The 20,732-nt window shown below is 45.4% G+C and overlaps 1 protein-coding gene across 5 annotated transcripts in view; it reads right to left on the reverse strand.

The window, feature by feature from the left end:
- Srgap3 (SLIT-ROBO Rho GTPase activating protein 3) overlaps positions 1-20,732 on the reverse strand; it is a 222,170-nt gene that overhangs the window by 46,253 nt on the left and 155,185 nt on the right. For all 5 annotated transcript variants that reach the window (XM_021189294.2, XM_021189288.2, XM_029535698.1 and 2 more), the window contains exons 5-10: positions 13,747-13,932; positions 9,855-9,983; positions 8,291-8,512; positions 6,369-6,470; positions 4,171-4,368; positions 711-795 (exon numbers count right to left, since the gene is read on the reverse strand). In XM_021189294.2, the coding sequence (XP_021044953.1) occupies positions 711-795; positions 4,171-4,368; positions 6,369-6,470; positions 8,291-8,512; positions 9,855-9,983; positions 13,747-13,932 (922 nt within the window). The remainder of the gene's footprint in view (positions 1-710; positions 796-4,170; positions 4,369-6,368; positions 6,471-8,290; positions 8,513-9,854; positions 9,984-13,746; positions 13,933-20,732) is intronic.

Consider the following 20,732-nt stretch of genomic DNA (forward strand, 5'->3'; position numbering starts at 1 on the left):
GAGAGGAGAGGAGAGGAGAGGAGAGGAGAGGAGAGGAGAGGAAGAGAAGAGAAGAGAAGAGAGGAGAAGAGAATCAGATCAGAGAGACTGACTACAAAGGGATACATGGACGTTCTTGAGGTTAATGGAAATGTTTTATACCCTATGCTGGGTGATGTTTCTACATGGAGATTTGAAGACAGCAGGACTAAGCTTGAAGATTTAAGCTTTCCCAACCTAGCTGGAGCACACTAAGGGAGAGTAGGGTTTTGGATGGGGTCAAAGAAACAGACCCAGGAGCTCCTTGTGCTTTCGGAATAGCTGGGAATACTCCGATACCATTGGAAGCTGGGTTGCTTCAGACCTAATTATCTGGTCTCTTAAGGACTAAACCATCCCATGTATTTACTTTTCTTCTCTGGACCTAGGACCTTGGTGAGGCTCTCCAACATTTCCCTGACATGTGCTGAGAAACACTGGTCCCCGTGTCCTTGGAGTCCCACCTCCTACTTCTGGGGACCCATCCACCCCTTGCCTTTGCCCTTTCTTACAGCCACACAGGACTCATCCCAGCCCTTGTACCAAGGTGGTTTTTCCAGCCTGTCTAGTGAAGACATAAGAGTGCAGCATCAGGTCTTTCCCTTTCCGGTGCTGGATGTCATGAGCTGAGGTGGCTCAGTAGCTCCAGGCCATACAGTAGTCCCTCTTGGGCTCTCCAGCACTCAACTCACCTTCACCCAGGGTCTGCTTGAGTAAGTCATGCTTGGCTTGCAGCTTGGTGATGAGGTTACTGCCATTCACATATTCTTTAAATTTCTGTAAGACACGTGGGCATAAGGAAGGTAAATGTCACATAGCCAAGTGATGACAGGGTCTTCATCTCATCTTCCTGACAGAGAAACCAAAGAGATATCAGGCTACCCAGGGACCTGGCATGGGGACAGGTAGGCCTCTGCACCTGCTTTAAGCTCTTCCAAGTGGCTAATTCTTAGGGATCCCCAGGTCTTGTAAGTTGGGTTGTATATGCAAGAGGCAGGAGACTCTGGAAGTGGTGGTAGCCAATTCTACAGTGAGGAATGTGGGCAGCATAAGGTGAAAAGCCCCTCTGGTCACCAAAGATGAACTATGCATCCAGGACCAGAGCAACAAGGAAGAGAGAAGAGGCCCTGCAGCTGAGGCCAAGGGCTATCAGAGCAGAGCCAAAGATGAGCCTTTCTTCCACATGAGGAAGGCCTGTGCAGACAACTGGGAAACCTTCTAATGGATGGCTTCTCCCATCACTACACTGGGGGGAATGGCCTTCTGGTCGGATGAGCTAAGGATGAGTATACACAAGATGCTTTGCCCCAAGTGTCACAGAAAGTCAAGAGGGGGAACAGGAAGAGTTCTGGCTACCACCTAGGTCACTGTCCTTGTCAAATTTGGTGTGCTATGAAACAGTGACAAGGGATGGAGAACCATCCAGAAGAGCAACACAGCTCATCACACACACACACACACACACACACACACACACACACACACACACTTGCCTGAGCCTCAACCACATCTCCATATAGGTATCAGCTTTCCCTGCTCCACCCCTACCCAAAAGCACCAGAATACTGCCCAGTCACTGAACCACAGCCAGTAGGTCAGACGGGATGGATGCTGGTGGTGAGTGTGAAGCAGGAGTGATGGCGCTGAGGTGGCAGAGTGTTTGCCCAGCTTAGCTACACAGAAACTGGGAATAGTGGCACTTACCTATGACCCCAACACCCCCAAAGAGGATCAAGGCTGTCCTCAGCTACATATGAGGCCTGCCTGTGCTAAGAAAGATCTTGTCCAAAAAATAATGAAAGCAGAATCTCTAGCTTAAGGCCCAGGACTGTAGTCACGACAGTGTAAGAAGACATGGAAGTCAGAATATGAAAAAGATGATGGAATGTCTGGCCTGTAGAAGGATGACATTTGCAGAGGCGCTGAGAATCAAGTCACAGAGACAGAGGTGAGTGGCTGATACATCAACCAATATCTCACACAGAAACCCACTGTCCCAGCCCGCACACCCCAACATGGCAGAGAGAAGCCAGCCAGAAGCAAGCCAGAAAGTCTGTTCTAAAGAGGGGGCAAGTCTACTATCACCGCCACGTTGCCATTCACCCTGGGGGATTTCTCAGACAAGTGGGAGGCTTTGATGCCTTCTCTATTTCTCCATAGACCTACTTAACTCTAAGGATCTGGCCTTTTATTCATTAAAAGCCATTGCCATGTGATTCCATTGAGTGCCACATACACATACACACATGCACACATAGACATGCGCACACACATACATAGAATAGTGCCTCTCCATGACCTTGGAGGGCTAGCAGAGAAAGCGTGAACATTACTTGTTCTAAGGAAGCAGAAGCACAGAGTTGGGCTCCTCGTTGTGCAGCCTGGAGTAGAGGCCTGTCTATTACCAGACACCCCACCACCATTATCTCCCAGTGGTAAGCTGAGAGTAGACTTAGGGTGTCTCAACAAATGTGTGGCAGAGGACCAGCAGCAGCCTCCTCACCAGGTCAACATGCAAATTTCTGCTTTCCCATAACTCAATTCTAACCCTTCATTTCTCATGGGGGAGAAATCACAGGGCCTTCAAACTTCCACATTTCAGAGCCCTACTGGGGAGGATAGGAGATGAAGCACTTGAAGTTCAAGCAAGGGCCCTGGCCCTGGGTAATTCCCACCTTCGCTAAGGATTGACTTACAGGTTGGCCATGTAGGCTTAAAACAATCCCTCTGATTTTATCACATGTCTAAGAATTCATAAAAACCATTACATTTTCCTTTTAGCAATCTTTAAGATATTGGAGACCATGTTCCCTGAACCTGCACATCATACAAGATCTGAGAAGAGCATTGGTGTTGAGCAGTTGGATTAAGATTCTGACAACTGGTACCTGTGGCATGAGTCCATCAAGAGGATAGCTCAGGGAGGACCTACCTAAGTTGTTACCTATAAGACCTTTAAGAGGAGGGAGGCCTGGCTGCATATGGAGAGAGTCAGCTGATGCCATCTGAGCTTAAAAGCAAATCAAAGCAAGTATAGGGTGTGGCAGCACATTCCTTGGCGACTTTGACTTTAGATATTGTACTTTAGAAAATGCATTCAGGAGCCACTAGGATGCTGAGGCTACTCAGAACCAAAGCTTGTAAGGTAGAGTGGGAAATTCAGGGTCATCAACCCAGAGAATGGAAACCCCAGCTTTCTGCAGCCAAGACTGTTAGTTAGCATCAGCTTCACTCTGGTCACCAAAGAAAACAGCATGGAGACCAATGCCCAGCAACCCTGGGGTGGTAGAGTTCCTGATGATAACAAAGAAAAGCTCCATACCCATACCACCACACTCAAGCAGCAGGGCTGTTTGGGTGAAAGAAAGCTTGTCACCTTGGGCATTTGAGCAGAGTCCCCACGACCTATTGTGGACGTGTACCACATGGAGAGTAAGTCCCTTACAGCCCCAGCCTCCATGTTCAATAAGCCTAACTTGAACTAAAGCCCCAATTATCCTCCCTCTTCCTCCTGTCCCCTGGTTAAATTGAAGGTCTGGAACCTGGGGTTTTATAGGAGAGAGACTAGCAACTCCTGAATAACTTGTTCGAAATGCTGAGGTCCTAGTTTTCAATGTCTAGTCACCAATTTAAGACAATAATGCGTGCAAAGAACTCCATGTGGTTATCTGACTTCTTCACCAGGTTCCTCTAATCCAGAGGTTCTCAACCCATGGGTTTTGACCCCTTTGGGAGTCACATATTAGATGTCATGAATATCAGTTATTTATATTATGATTTATAATTAGCAAAATTATAGTTATGAAATAGCAATGAAACAAATCTGTGGTTGGAGGTCACCACAGCATGGGGTATTAAATGCTCGCAGCATTAGGAAGGTTGAGAACCACACTGATCTAACCCAAATGACTAAAGCTCTCTCTTTGGTTTCTTCCAAAAGCATCAGTGACCATCACTCAGGATCAATGCCAATACCACCCACTGGTGAGCCACTCCACACTTCAGAAAACAAATCCAGGCAACCTAATGTTGAAAAGCACATTATGAGATTTATGTCATAGTATTTTGCTGGTCTCTCTCATTCAGACTTCGTCCAAAGCCACGGGCAGGGTGTCAACAGACAGTGGCCTCTGTGTCCTGGATGCTACTTACTGTAAAATAAAACATTTCCGTTTCCTGCTGGTTGGCTCTCCTTTTGGCGATGTTGATTTTGCTCATGTAGGTCTCAGAAGCAGCTGACTTTATGGACTCTGTAGATCGGCTGTGTTGGAAGGCGTCGGAGACATCGAAGTCTTCCACAGTCAGCATGTCCTGCAAGGTCTGCATGGTGGCATCCAGGGTTTTCCGAACCTAGGGAAAAACGGCATATCCACAAATACCCTTTATTTCATCAGGCCTCTGACACCGCTAATTCCTGTTCCTGAGAGTCTCTTTGTTCAAGGCACACAGGACAAGATGGCTGCTCTTCTTACAGTGACATAAACAGTGATGTGAATTGGTCATTGGTCCAAGACCAGTAACTGGCAGGCTAAGAAATCAGATTGCCCAATCTAAGGTCATTTAATGAATTGCTTCTGTCTGATGGACATTAGGAATGTCATAAGGATGATGGAGTCAAGTTTCTAGGCTTCTTTCTCTGGTCTGGTTAGAGGAACCTAAACAAGACTCCGCCTGGGAGCTAGAGGGGTGTCACTTGAACATAGAAATCCACAGAAATTCTCTCATGTTCTCTCTCATTTATGGAGGAAGAGGTCATCTAATAGTGGGTGTGATCTGCTGGATGACAGGACCTTGGGTATGTGAGTTCACTGCCACAGGATTTAGTTGGAACACCAGTTTCCATTCTAAGGCACAGTGGAACCACATACCACAGAGATGACAGAAGCAGGGCTTGAGGACCTCAGTCTCACAGAAGCCTTGGGATGAAGGGGGTCTCAGTGACAGACTCCATATCCCAGAGGTAGGTCAGTCCAAAGGGTGTCACTGGCAAAAAATCTGGCTCTATTTATTATAAGATCATTGACACTCAACGTCTCTCATATAGTTCCTCAGCTGAAATGTCACCTCTTAGTGGTGTCAGGCTCCTGATGTCTTCACATATCATGGTTCACTGTTTCTCCATATGCAGTCACTCCGTGTCCAGTCACTCATTGGTCTTCCTATTTTAATTAGTTTTCTCATCAGAAAGAGGAAGACCTATGAGGCCGTGTTCCCTTGATTTACTCTCTATCTAGAATAATGTCTAGCATGTATTGTGTGAATAAATGCCACATATATAAATACTTGTTGAATGGATAAATGAGTGACTACATCAAAATCAATGATTTTTTTTCCAACATAGACTGACAGGAAGCAGATTCAAGGATAAGCATATCCAAGCCCATCCGCAGCTCACAGAGAGGGCTGTGAGCCTCCATCTCCTCCCCGGGGCCCTGATTTTCATTTAAATTTCATTAATGGCATTATACATGTAAACCATTAAACATCTTTTAAACAGAAGATAAGCAGAAAGAAAGGATGCATTCTGTCTGCCTGTTGTATCTCTCTTGCCTGGTTTAAAAAAACAAGCCAGTTTGTCTTCGTGTGACCTTCCCCAGACCTGCTTCGATTTGTGTCATCTCAGTCTGTCCTAGCTCTGCCCTCTGTAGAGATTCCAAGCACAACTGTCCCTCTTGTCCAGGATAGCCTTCATGACATTTGAAGACAGTGGCCTTCTCACCTTCCACCTTGACTGCACACCACCCTGAATGGCACTGTGCACGTCCTGGGGTCCTTTCTCCAGGGCCCCAGGCTTGGCTGACATCTTTCCTCTGACACTGCCTACCTGGCTTCTTCAGTCTATGTCGGAATGGGTCCGCACAGCATGATGCCGTGCCACTCAGCAATATGGGAGGAACCCTGGACTGGTAAGGCTGACCCATTCCCTGGGTTTGGAAATCCACAATACATTTAGGGTGGCCTGGACTATTTATTTCATTGTGTAATTTTAAATATTAACTCTGACTCCTGATGATGACAACCAAAACTTATAGCAGAGAGTGAGGCAGAAAAGCATGAGGTCAGCAGTAACCACCAATCACTCTACAGCTGAGATGGAGCCAAGGCTCACATTTTAAAACATTTTCCCAAGCATTCTAAGCCTGCAAATCTGCAATCGTTCTAAACATAGAGTCCAGCTTCCTCTTGTTTCCCTTCCACTTGAGGTCTTGTAAGCATCCTTTAGGGCACTAAATATTCTTAGTGTGGGTTGGCAGTGTGGTTGTATAGTCTCCCACCAATGAGCTGTCATTTTCTATATAGTCCACTGCACAAGCCCAAAGAAACTAGAGCGGAGGCAACAGCTCACCCACCTCTTCATTCTCAATCTTGAGAGTGGCCAGCCTGGACTGCAGCTGGTGGTACCGCATGAGCAGCTCCGTCTGGACAGGCTGCTGTGCACTGACCTGGCAGACCTGCAGAAAGAAACTCTGTCATTGCAAATCCATGGAGCCAGGGTAGGGGCTATTATTAACATTCCATCCAGAGCCCAGAACACAGGTCCAGCAAGGCCGAGTAGTCTGCCCTGGGTCACCCGTGTTGGACACAGCAAAGGCAGTACCAGATGGGGACCAGGGGCCTCTTACTCTAGTGTCTATCCTCCTGCTGTCACCAGTGTGGTTCTCCAGCCACTGTCCTCTATATTTGCACAGTAACTGTGGGCTTGAAAAGACCTTTAACACAATCTTAGTAAGCCAGACTAATCAGCTGCAAGGCAGGGAGTGGTGGAATGAAAGTAACTGCTTGAACAGACAGTAGTGAGCACAGTGAACCAGAAGCAGTTGACAAGTGCTCCTGTCACTACAGGAATGCGTAAAGATGCACCAAAGACAACTGTGACAATCACATTGTTGGTCTGCTATGTCTACAAATTGCATGTCCACAAACTCAGCCAACCAAGAACAGAAAGTATATAAAGGAGGGGTAAAAAAAAAAATCTCCAGTCTGAATGTAGGCAGGCATTTTCTTCTTATTGTCCCCTAAACAATATAGCACAACAACCGTGCACAACACTTGTATCATGTTAGGTAAGTAATGCAGAGGTGATTTCAAGTATGCAGGAAGATATGCACAAGTTCTCTGTACAGTGTTCTTATGTGAGGTGCTTCAGTACCCTTGAATTCAGACATCACCAGTGCCCTGGAAGCAGTCACCCACAGAAACAAAGAGTGGCTGCGATATTCTTTCAGGGTCTTCCCTTCCAAAGCTGTTACTACCTGTGAGTTTGTTTGTTTTCCTCTCCAGACCTCAGTTAGGGTCTGAGCAGCACAAGCATGGAAGGAAAGTCAATTGTCTGGTGCATCAGAGGATCACAGTATTGGAAGGGGCATCAGATGAGGCCATCTAAGGTCCAAGGATACAGGAGAATATTTCGAGGAAGACTGGAGCATCCTTGAAGTTTCCTAAACACACCTAGGAGGGGGTCTAAGGAAAGCCAAGGTCCTACAATTAATTCTGTAGGTAGGGGATGTTAGCGAACAAGACAAGGAAATCATCTGAAGATGCTCATGAATTAAGAGCTGACCCTAGGCCACTGAGGAAAATAAATGGCCTATGTGCTCTGGCTTTTTCTCCTCCCACAATGCACTAGGAGCATGAGCGATAACAGAAGACGTAGCTATGATGTTACCATGCCCTTCTCCCATATTTGAGGCATGGGAAACTCATTCTCAAAGTCCTGTGAAAATGGTATTCGGAAGTGGGGCTGCCAGGAGGTGTCTAGGTTCGACGAGGCACCGAGAATACGGCTGCCGCAGCAGCAGGAGTGGCTTTATCAGAAGCAGAAGAAAGACCGACCCGAGCTATGTGCTTGTTCTGCCTTGCAGAATGGTAGCCATGTCATTTTACAGCAGGACAGCCTTCACGAGTTGGCAAGCAGATGCCGGCACCATGCTTTTAGAACTCCTAGCTTTCCTGTCTCTAAGCTGAAGAAGCCTCTAGCCCAGTGGTTCTCAACCTTCCGGATGCTGCAGTGTTAACACAGTTCCTCATGTGACCCCACCCCACCTTAAAATTACCTTCCTTGCTACTTCATAACTGTAATTTGCTCCTGTGATGACTCGTAATACAAATATCTGATAGGTAGAATGGTCTAAGGTGGCTTCTGTGAGAGAATTGGTGAACCCTTAAGGGGTCATGACCCACAGGTTGAGAACCACTGCTTATTAAGGTTAAGGTACTTTCATATGGTAATGGAAACTGGACTCATTACGCAGGATTCTGGCAGGAAGCCTACCTCATCCCCCATGTGGGGCTGGAACTCAAACTTGAGTGGAGGGCAAAAGACCTGACTGCACATATCCATGACTGTGTGCTTGTCGCTCCGGGAGTCCAGGTTGTCCACTGCATTCTCTATGACGTCCAGGCCCTCATGGCGAGAGGTCTCCAGGTTATATTCCGCTGAGAGGTAGGTCCGAAAGGTGCGGGCCAGGCTGGCGTGAAAGCCCAAATCACAGCACTTGGGGAGAGCCAGAGGACAGAAGGGTACGGGTGAGAGCTGGGGTGGGGACCTACGATCACCTTCCACTGCAGAGCACTCTGGAGTCCTAAACAAGCCTTATCAAACCCCTCAGAGGGAACTCAGAGCTGAAAAGTGGGTACCAACAGAGCCTCCTTCATCTCCCGGGCTCCCAGCACAGTCTTACCTCCAGGCTTTCTCCACACATGCTCTCTGCCTGGAATGTTCTCCATTTGCCATTAAACTTATACCGATTTCCTTCTGGAAGTTTTCCTCAATGTTCTCCATACTGGGTTTTTGTCAGACATCCACATACCCTCCGCTTCCCTCACTGTGACCCTTGCCACTTGGTTTTGGAATTGTCTAGTAACGTGCTTTAGGCGGGTTGCTCGATGGGGCTTGCTGGCTCTTGCCCCCCCACTGCTGAGCTTTAAGCCCTAGTCCTCAGTAGGTGCTCAATAATCATTTGGCAAGTAAAAAGGCATAAAGGCTAAAAGCTGGAAGCTGAGAGCTAGGAGAGAGGAGGGGGCTAGCCTTAGGTCATTGGAAGGTTGAGCAGATCGCTGTCCCCAAACCCCATGCCCTGGCTTCCAGAATAGAATACACAGGGTTAGAGGGAAAGAATCCAGTGACCACTACCAAACCTACTACTGAGCACCTATAGAAATGGATTCCCCATTTATCATGGAAGGGGAGACAGAGAAACATCCCTGGCTCTAATACACTATCTTCCATCACTGCTACTCATAATATCCTTCTTTAAGCCTGGTGCTCTCCAGGGGGCCCTGCACAGCTAGCTACCCACAGTCAGTGTTCTGCTCTTCAGTGATCAAACTCATTCCTCCCAGGAGAACTTCCCAATGGCTTTCCCATGGTGGCTGGACTCAACAAGGCTTCTGAATGAATGGTCTCCTTCTTTTCCATCCCATCAGCCTCTAAGAGTGAAAACTGTATACACTTCTGCCCTGTGCCCTCACACCTAGCAGAGGCCCTGGTACAGAAGGGAGGACTTTGGAGGTTGGTATTGTGTATCTAATTAATCAAGCTATGGGGAGTCCACCAGAGTTCACCTCCATCTGCATAAAGTGTAGGTACGAATCAGCTCATACCCCAACCCCAAACACTTCCAGCCCTTATCCTCTCTAGCAGGGTTACAAAAGCTTGGCCAACCCACTTGTCAGTTAAGGACCATGGCCAGCTCCACCCCACCACCCCCCCCCCCAAACTTGTGAAATGCACCAGCCTAGATAGGTTCCCACCAGTCCCAGACTTGCTCTAGCTGGTGAGATGTTGCAGCCTGCATGAAGCCCTCACCCAGCCCCCGGCTACCCAGGTTGCTCACATCGATGAGATCAGAGACATCGTGGATGTAGTATTTGCTGATAGCTGCGTTGGTGGCTGCCAGATTCAGCAGGTAGTCATTCCGGGCCTTTGTGCACTTGAGCTTGTTCTCGGAATACTTGGCCTGCCTCTGTAGGGAGAAGACATAGACATCAGAGCCCAGCCTATCAGGGTGATAGATGATTGATGATTTCCATGTGAACCATCTGACAATGAGTCCTATCTCCTAGTTATGGGATGCTTCTGTACCAAGGCAGTGCTGTTGGAACCTGAACTCAATAATATACTTGATCATTTGTCATACAGCAGCCCTCCAGGTGGTCTCTACCAGTTGGGTGTAGGTAAGACACTCCACCCTCAGTTCCCTCCATGGGCTTCCAAAGACTCGGTTTCTGGCTACCACTCCAGATCACCATTTCCGGCCCCTTCTCTGTAGATATGCTTTTTCTCATGCAACTTCTTTTGTCCATCCACAAGAGACCAAGTTCATTTCTGCTTTGAATCCTTCAGACTCTTTGGAGTCACACACCCAAGCCTCTAAGCAAGCTGTTCCTTGATGTCACTCAGGACCTTACCTAAGGCGATAGCCACACAAGCTCCTGATGATGGTCCTGTTTGCTATGCATCCCTCCCATCTCTACTCTGCCACCCCTGCCCTGTGCTGTCAGAAACTCTTGGTTTATTTGTTGATGGTTAGTATCCACACAAGAAAGCGAATTCCACAAAGTCGGTGCCATGACCTGTCTTGCTTGTGGGTCATGGATCTGAGGCACCCAAACCAGACTGACTAAGCAAGTCTTGGATCATTTTTAAGAAGAGGGGGGAGGGGAGGAGGAGAAAAAGCAGAAAAGGAGAGAGTCTGGGTCTGAATGAAAGGATGAACAGGGTAGAGCACGCAGAATCTTGGCAAAACCGCTTGTAGGCTGAGCCAGCCCAGAAGGGAGGCGCGAGAGAAGGCACAATGGGTAGCTGCCCTTTCAGATTGAGGCGTCTTGGTGCAGGGTCTCTTTAAAGAAGATACACTAGCTGCTCTTTTCCATTCGTCATTCCTTGTGAGACCTAGCTTTGGAGTATACCAGTTCCACTGCCAACCTTGAAATTGTCCTCCGGCATCTCCTCTGACTTGCTCCTTGATCCTCTTACTCCGGGATCATTCAGCATGTCTCCTGGAACTCACATCCTGTAACAGCTAGACACCCATCCACACCACAGTCTGGATACTCTTGACCCTATCTAGGGACTCAGTGTGACCTTGAGACCACTTTCTTGGACTGGGTTAATTTTTGAATTGAAAAGGACAGTCACGGCATCTTAGCTGAACTCATCTATTTATAGGCGAGGAAATGAGAACTCAAGAAGAAAAGTGGCTTGTCCAGGAGCCAAGTTGCTAATTAGCATATGACTACACCAGGAATGAGCCTCTAGAATCTCAGCCAGTATCTTTCCACCCAGGCACTTCCTCTGGAGAGAAACCTTGCCCCAGTGAGCAGCCACTCACTTGTCCTCCTCCAATTCCTCAGAATACCAACAATCTACTTCCTGTGTCCATCAGTGTGTCTACTCTGGACAATTTACATAAGTTATTTTGTAGAGTGTGTGGCCTCTTGTGTCTGGCTTCTTTCACTTAGCATAGTGTCTTTGGGGTCCATCGACATTGTGACTTCTTGTATCAGGACTTCATTCCTTTTCATGACTGAGTTACATTTAAGTTGTTTCCATCTTTTGGCTACAATGAGCAGTGCTACTGTGAGCATTCACATACAAATTTTTATACAAATATGTTTTCATGCCACTGGGGTCTAGTAGACACCCAGGAGAGGCACTACTGAGACACATGGTAGTCTGGTCCACTGAAGAGCAGCCAGATGGCTTTCCACAGTGACAGAACCACCTACATACACAACCTGCCCCTGACGCTGGTGCAAGGTTCCCTGATTTCCACATCTGTATCCCTGCTTCTTCCTGCCAGTCTTTGTTATCGTGGTCTTTCTGGTGGCTGTGAAGCACTATTGAGCTGTGGTTTTTGTTTACATTTCCTTCATCCTTAATGATGCGGAGCAGATTGCTCTGTATTTACTGACCACCTAGACAGGGTCCTAAGAATTGTCTATTCAGAGGCTAAAGAGATGGCTCAAGAGGTAAGAGCAGTGGCTGTTCTTCTAGAGGACCCAGGTTTGATTCCCAGCACCCATATGGTGGTTCACAACTGCTTATAACTGCAGTTCCAGGGGATATGAACCCTCTTCTAGTCTCTGAGGGCACCAGGTATACAAGTGGGGGTGTTTATATGCATGTAGACAAAACACCCATAGACATAAAATATTTTAAAAAAAGAAATGTCTATTCAATTTTCTTGCCCATTTTGGTATTAAGTCTTTGTCTGGATTTTGGGTTTTCCTCAATTTCAAAAATTATACCAATGCATGCACACACACACACACACACACACACACACACACACACACACACTTTTATATGCCTCCCTGTTTACCCAGGTCCTGTTGGGTTTTACTCCCATCTAGTCTGTAATTTCTAAAGGATCCTATAATCATAGAATTAGGTCCATGGAGGAGCAGATAAACATCAGACACAGTGGCTGGCATATAGAAGTACTCTGCAAAGGTTTCCTTGTGGTGGGGAATAGATGGATATAGACAGTCGGCAAGATCATAGCTTCTGAAGAAGAAAGGAGAGTTAGAAGTCACAGATGGGTCCTGCCCTTCGAAACTCCCTGGCCACAGCAGACATCATTAACTGATCTCAGCACCTTTTCAACTAAGCCTTGATATAGCCTCAGAATCCTTAACAGGTTGTCCTGGGCAGCCATCATCAATCTATCAGAGCCAACACGAGCAATGAGACTTATTTATCAGACTTAACAACTGAAACTCAGGGATCAGTGTTAATGTAGCATTTAAAACCCCAGCTCACAGGCTGCGGAGAGGGCTCAGTGGGCGAAGAGATGGCTATGTGTGCATAAAGACCTGTTGGATCCCCTGCACCCAGGTGAAAACTGAATGTAGGTCTATAACCCCAGAGCTGGTGGAGGGGTGGAAGCAGGAGACTCCTGGGGGCTTGATGGACAGCCAGTCTAGCCAATGAACTACAGGCTCAGAGACAGACCCTGTCTCAAACAGGAAGGCAGAGAGCAATAGAGGAAGGTATTTGATGTCACCCTGTGACCTCTACATAGCCACACAATGGTGAGGACCACATCTGCATACGATTGTGCACACACTTGCATACAATGTATGCAAGTAAACAGACGAATAAACCCCAGGCTCCAAATCTTGAGCTCTCTCCACCATGCCTACAAAAAAGCCTTGAAGCACCCATACGCAGTGATTCTGAAGCTGTGGTCTTTGACACGGCAATGGCAATTTCACAACAGGCCTGTGATGGCTTTAAATGTTAACCTGACAACCCAGAATGGCCCAGGAAGAGAGTGTCAATGAGGAACTGTCTACATTGGGTTGGACTCTGGACATGCCTGGAGGAGACTGTCTTAACTGAGTGACGTGAGATGGGAAGACCCATCCTGAATGTGGTGACACCACCTCATTGGCTGGGTCCTGAACTTTGTTAAGTGAATAAAGCTAGCTTAGCAGAAGCAAGCAATCGTGTGAGCACATGTGTTCCGTCCTCTCTGCCCTTGATTGTGGATGTGATATGACTAACCATTTTCAGGGCCTGCTCCCTGGATGTCCCTGCTGTCATAGACTGTAAGTGTGAGCTAAAGTAACTCTTTCTCCATTAAGTTGCTTTTTGGTCAGGATGTTTTATCCCAGCCACGCAAATGGAACCAGGGCAGGTTCCTTCATCCTCCGTGCGAAGGGGAAGCTGCTGAGCGCACAGCTCTCCTTTCCGTGCTCTGCCCCATTCCTCTCACTCACCTTCTCCTTCATCTTCTCAATCTTCTTCACAGAGCTACGGCGCTGGGGCCTGTCCTCGTGCCGGAGCAGGTTCATGCTCAGGTCTCCTGACTTGTTAAACTGTTTCTCCTCCTGCTTCTCGGCTTCCTTCAGCTTGCTTTCTGCACTGATGCTCTCTGCATGGTACATGTGGTAGGTTTTCATGACCTGAGGACACACACGTACAAGAAACCAATAGCCTGTTATGGCTCAGCATGGTACATTTGGTGGTTCCTGGCCCCACCCCAAGGGCCACAGAACTCTTGCTTTCCCATCACACATTCATCTTAGCCTCTTTATTTCTGCACAGTCTCCCTTAGCGCTGGAAATGAAGATGCTCCTCTGGTATACCGGCTATACGTGAGTGACATCATCATCACCCTCATCTTCATTATCATCATCACATCACTGAGGCCCTACTAAGTGTCAAGCATGAGCTTATAAATGAAAAATTAAGAGCCACAACAACCTACAAGTGTATGGTAAGGCAGGCCCCTGCTGGCCATCCTCTCTAGTCCCGTCAGATGTGATCCATGTATCCTTCTTCCTCATCTCCACCCTGAAGTCAATGGAAAAGCCCTTAAAATGGGCTTTGCACACGGCCCTGTTACATAACCTAATAGATACTCTGTGGTCCCTGGAATACATTCAACCTTAGCTATACAAAGAATTCCAACAAAGCAAATTGCACTCCACTACTCAGCTTCTATTACAAAACAGGATATGATTATAACAGGGGAATTCTGAGCCTGAAGTTTCATCCTGAAACCTTTCCAAGCTTGCAAAGCTTACAACAGTCAAAGTGTCCTATGAATGAGACACATAGCCAGCGCTTCCTCTCAGATCTTGATGGAGACTCTTCTCTGCAGCCCATCCCACAGGGCTCACTTTAGTAGTTTCCCCCAGGGCTTTGAGAACCCACTTCCCACTGATCTCATCCACTCCAGTATGAGTATACTCTTATCCAGTTCCAGGATACTCTTCGTAAACCTCACAGCCCAGAAAATATTGTCAGTGGTACGTGTTTGACATCTAGTGGCCGGAAGGAATGAGTGCAGCCTTCCAGGTGAGCAACAAGGTCCTGTTGTTCCCAGGGTCCTTATTTAGGCTGTGGACATCAACTTTTCTACTTCAGCTTTCCAGGTCTGTTTATCTCAGCATCAACCTATCATCCTCACTAGGTAATTCATACGGGTGGGAGAAGTATTTCTATGTGTATCTAGATCAATGGTTCTCAACCCATGGGTCTCAAATCCTTTGGGTACAAATGATCTTTTCATGGGGGCCACCTATTGCATATCATATATTTGCACAATAATTCATAACAGTGGCAAAATTACAGTTATGAAGTATCAATGAAAATAATTTGATGGTTGGGGGCCACCACAACATGAGGACCTGTATTAAAGGTCACAGTACTGAGAAGGTTGAGAAGCGCCATGCTAGATCTTCTGCTCAGTCATCCACATGTGCGTCTGTCTAACTGCACCAGGGCAACATCCCAGCTGGGTGTTCCACTTCCCATGTTTTCCTCTGCCTCGATTTCTTCCTCCCACTCCACTCTCCGCTCCCGCCATTACCTCAATTTTTTCACACACACACCCTTGAGCCATACAATGCTCCTCCTATGCTCTACAAGTCCAACTTCCCAGGATCCTTCCTGGGCTGTTCTAAAACTCCCATGCATGAAGAATAAAGCCTGAGAACCTGGGGCTCAACTGTCTATGATTCCATTGATTGCTGGTCCCAAAGATAACAGGGAACCCAATTGCACATGGTGACATGGCAGACAGCTGCCACTGAGGAGTGTATTTAGAGGCCTCTCAGAAATGAGTTGATTTATGCCGGAACCCTCAATTGTTGCCTTTATTTAATTACAGTTATCCTTTGGTATTCATGAAGGGCTGGTTCTCAGTCTTCCTCATGGATGCCAAAATCTGCAAATGTTCAAGTTTCTTATATAAACAGTACTATAACTGCACAAACCCTAAGTACATCCTTCTGTAGGCTTTAAGTCATCTCTAGGTCATGTACAATATTTAATGGAACGCAAATGTTATATAAGTAGTACTACAGTTACTGGGAATAATTATAAGAGGAAAGTCTGTTCATGCTCAGTGTAGACTTTTCTTTCTGAATATTTCCACAGGTGCAAAACAGACAGATACCCAGAACCAACTGGACCTGAAACACAGACTTCAGTAGGGTAAGAATTTAGCTCAATAGCTTACAAGAATCTACTTGATGTCCCAGATCAGGACATGTAAAGTTGTATTTAAGCTTGCCTGGTACTTCGAAGTTTACAAGCATCTTTCTATTATCTACATCCATTGAAGGAGCATTTCAAGCCATCCTTGGAGACAGTGGGACATCAGTTTAAACAGCAATGTCACATGAGGCTTATCGGGCACCCCCTACATGATGAACCTTGATCTAAGCACCCATATGCACCACAGTATTTCTCATCAATAACAAACAAAAAAACCAAACCAAACCAAACAAAAAACAAAAACCATGAAAAGGCACCTGTGATCTCTGATTTGTAGGTGAGGACCTAAAAATACTTCAGTCAGCTTCCTTGAGGTCAAAACACTAGCACTGCTAGAGTCAAGGTTCAAAGTCAAGATGGCTGACCCCACTGTGGGAGTCTAATGAGCACAGGGTTGTAGGTCCCTCTTACTATGCTTTCTCCACCATGCAAAGGGATGACATGACCCTAAAGTCCACGGGGCTTCAGAAGGACTTGGAGTCCCAACTATTCTATAACATCCTTGGTGTCTATGGAGAGGATGTGTGTCTTCATGCTCTCCTAGTGATGTTTGGACAAGGGGGAGGTATAGGTACTTTATAAACAGAAGTGTATAGTGACTGGCCTTCAGCAGTTATACATTAGGGTGTGGCACATGTCCTTTTTTGCAAAAGGCAAAAAAAAAAAAATCTCCTAACTGAAAACATCCAGGAAATCTAGGACACAATGAGAAGATGAAACCTAAAGATAATAGTTATAGAAGAGAGCAAAGATTCCAAACTTAAAGGGCCAGTAAATATCTTCAACAGAATTATAGAAGAAAAATTCCCTAACCTAAAGAAAGAGTTGTCAATGAACATAAAAGAAGACTACAGAACTCCAAATAGACTGGATCAGAAAAGAAATTTCTCCCACTACATAATAATCAAAACACCAAATGCACTAAACCAAGAATATTAAAAGCAGTAAGGGAAAAAGGTCAAGTAACATACAAAGGCAGACCTATCAGAATTACACCAGACTTCTGACCAGAGACTATGAAATCCAGAATATCCTGGGCAGATATCATATAAAACCAAGAAAACACAAATGCCAGCCCAGGCTACTATACCCATCAAAACTCTCAATTACCATAGATGGAGAAACCAAGATATTCCATGACAAAACCAAATTTACACAATATCTTTCCATAAATCTAGCCCTACAAAGGATAATAGATGGAAAATACTAACACAAGGAGAGAAACTACACTCTAGAAAAAAAGCAAGCAAGTAATCTTTCAACAAATCCAAAAGAAGAGAGTCACACAAACATAATTCCACCTCTAACAACAAAAATAACAGGAAGTAACAATCACTTTTCCTTAATATCTCTTAACATCAATGGACTCAATTCCCCTCAAAAAAGACATAGACTAACAGACTGGATATGTAAGCAGGACCCAGCATTTTGTTGCATACAGGAAACACACCTCAGTGACAAAGACAGACATTACCTCAGAGTAGAAAGTCAGAAAACAATTTTCCAAGCAAATGGTCCCAAGAAAAAAGCTGGAGTAGCCATTCTAATATCAAATAAAATCAACTTTCAACCAAAAGTTATCAAAAAAGATAAGGAAGGACACTTCATTGTGGTCAAAGGAAAAATTTACCGACATGAATTCTCAATTCTGAACATCTATGCTACAAATGCAAGGGAACCACTTTCATAAAAGGAGCTTTACTAAAGCTCAAAGCATATATCACACCCCACACAATAACAGTGGGCGATTTCAACAACCCACTCTCAGCAATGGACAGATCATGGAAACAGAAACTAAACAGAGACACAGTAAAACTAACAGAAGTTATGAACCAAATGGATCTAACAGATATCTATACAACATTTCATCCTAAATCAAAAGAATATACCTTCTTCTCAGCACCTCATGGTACCTTCTCCAAACTTGACCATATAATTGGTCACAAAACAGGCCTCAACAGATACAAGAAGACTGAAATAATCCCATGCACTCCATCAGATCACCAGGGACTAAGGCTGGTTTTATTTTTTATTTTTTTAAAGATTTATTTATTTATTATATGTAAGTACACTGTAGCTGTCTTCAGACACTCCAGAAGAGGGCATCAGATCTTGTTACGGATGGTTGTGAGCCACCATGTGGTTGCTGGGATTTGAACTCCGGACCTTTGGAAGAGAAGTCACCAGGGACTAAGGCTGGTTTTATTTTTTATTTTTTTAAAGATTTATTTATTTATTATATGTAAGTACACTGTAGCTGTCTTCAGACACTCCAGAAGAGGGCATCAGATCTTGTTACGGATGGTTGTGAGCCACCATGTGGTTGCTGGGATTTGAACTCCGGACCTTTGGAAGAGAAGTCGGGTGCTCTTACCCACTGAGCCATCTCACCAGCCCTAAGGCTGGTTTTAAATACCAACAAAAACAATGGAGAGCACAGATACACATGGAAGCTGAACAATGCTCTACTCAATGATAACTTGGTCAAGGAAGAAAGAAAGAAATAAATTAAAGGCTTTTTAGAATTTAGTGAAAATGAATACACATCATACCAAAACTTATGGGACACAACGAAAGCAATAGTAAGAGGAAAACTCCTAGCTCTGAGTGCCTCCAAAAAGAAAGTGAAGAGAGCTTATACTAGCAGTTTGACAGCACACCTGAAAGTTCTAGAACAAAAAGAAGCAAATACACCCAAGAGGAGTAGATGGCAGAAAATAATCAAACTCAGGGCTGAAATCAACCAAATAGAAACAAAAAGAACTATACAAAGAATCAACCAAACCAGGGGCTGGTTCTTTGAGAAAAATCAACAAGATAGATTAAACCCTTAGCTAGACTAACCAGAGGGCAAGTATCCAAATTAATAAAATCAGAAATGAAAATGGAAAACAAAACAAAACAGAGACCAGAGGCTGTGTCTGTTGATCCCTAAGGCCTGGCCTTTTCTAGTAATTCTGCTGCTTTTCTTGGTATTCATATGCCTGTCACAGCATTCCAGATGCCCAGATCCTGGAAGGGAAGTGATGAAGATCCTTCAGATCCTCAATCAAATGCAAAAGATAATGGACAACTTGGAAGTCAACAGCATCCATAAGAAGACATGATTTATAGGGCATCCAGAGGATCAGTTGTTAGGAAACATCTTCTAAATGATACAATCTAGGTATACTTTGATCCCCAAGAAGAAGTCCAGGCACAGAAACCTCTGCCTGAAGCATTTGAGTGTGCCTGAACTCCTGGACCAAGTCATTAAAAAGACATCTAAGAAAAAAGGGAAGTCCTACAAATTATTTGATTACCCACTGAAGTGACTTATGATTCCTCTAGAACTTAGTCTCTATTTTCATTTGCTTATTTTTGTGTCTATAGACTGTCTTGTCCCTACTGGAATGCAAAGTCCCAAAGCAGGACCTTGCCTCTTTTCCTTTGTTAGAATATAGACAGCCTGCCATCAGGAGTCATTGTATATCTGTATGCATTCAGGAATGTGTAAATGGGTGGATTAGATGAATATGGTTGAATGGATGCATAGGTGGAAAGGGAGGATGCATGGGTGAGAGGTAGAAGGGAAAGAGATGAAAGAGAAAGGGGAAGAGGTAGAGACAGGAAAGAAAGGAAAATGGTGAAGATACCATTTTCCTCTGTCTTTGATCTGATGGCATTTGGAGATAAGGAGAAGTTGTACCCTTAGTCATTAAATATTTCTTATATACCCCATACTATATTAGGCTACACACCAGAGAATACTACAGATTGCAAGACATATAGAATCTAATAGAATGCAAACTGTGGTGGGGGATATGAACGATAATCCTGGCTTCTATCACAGAGTATAGTAAAATCTGTGAGGTAGGAAGTGTGGACACTATAGGAAAACTTCCTGGTAAGTGGTAGCTAAACCAAGCCTTGAAGAAAGAGTTGCTGTTATCTGTCTGAATGGTGCATGAGGGTGTGCATGGGCTATTCTAGACAAAGAACTATTAGCCCAGGAGAAGGAGGAGCTGAACAGGGCTGAGGAATAGCTGATGCATAGAAAAATATCAGGTGACTTCTCAGAGCCATTGCCTGATCCTCCCCCTCCTCGCCCGGCTGTCCCCTCTGTGAACATCTGTTGTTTTTCTCTGTCTGGGATCATCTAGTCCTCCTCCAGGAACAGCTTCCTGATTTTATTTGAGGAAACCCCCCAAATTCCCCTCCATTATTTTCAGTCCATGGAGTTCATGGGAAACTGACATGACCTCCAATCCTGGCATGGCCATGAGACCCAGGCCCAGCCAATTGGTAAACATCATTTCAATCTGGTCATAAGGATGTTGGCTAATGATCTAAACCAGACCAATTAGATGCTACCCTGGGGACCTTATTTAAAATAGTGAGAAGAGAGTGGCACTGTGGTATCAGGAGGGGGCCAGGAGGTCAAGATGAGGCAAAATTGATAGGAGAAGCTCACACAGAGGAAACAAAACCACAAGGAGCTAGACGCTGGTTCCCACATAGGAAAGATGATGGATGGATGGATGGATGGATGGATGGATGGATGGATGGATGGATGGATGGGCGAATGGATGCACAATGAGTTGGTAGATGATGGATGGATGGATGGATGGATGGATGAGTGGATGGATGCACAATGAATTGGTAGAGTATGAATGGATGGATAGATGGATGGAAGAAAAAGAGAAAGAAAATAAGGAAG

The sequence above is a fragment of the Mus pahari genome, chromosome 2 (assembly GCF_900095145.1).
Source record: "Mus pahari chromosome 2, PAHARI_EIJ_v1.1, whole genome shotgun sequence".
Taxonomy (NCBI): Eukaryota; Metazoa; Chordata; class Mammalia; order Rodentia; family Muridae; genus Mus; species Mus pahari.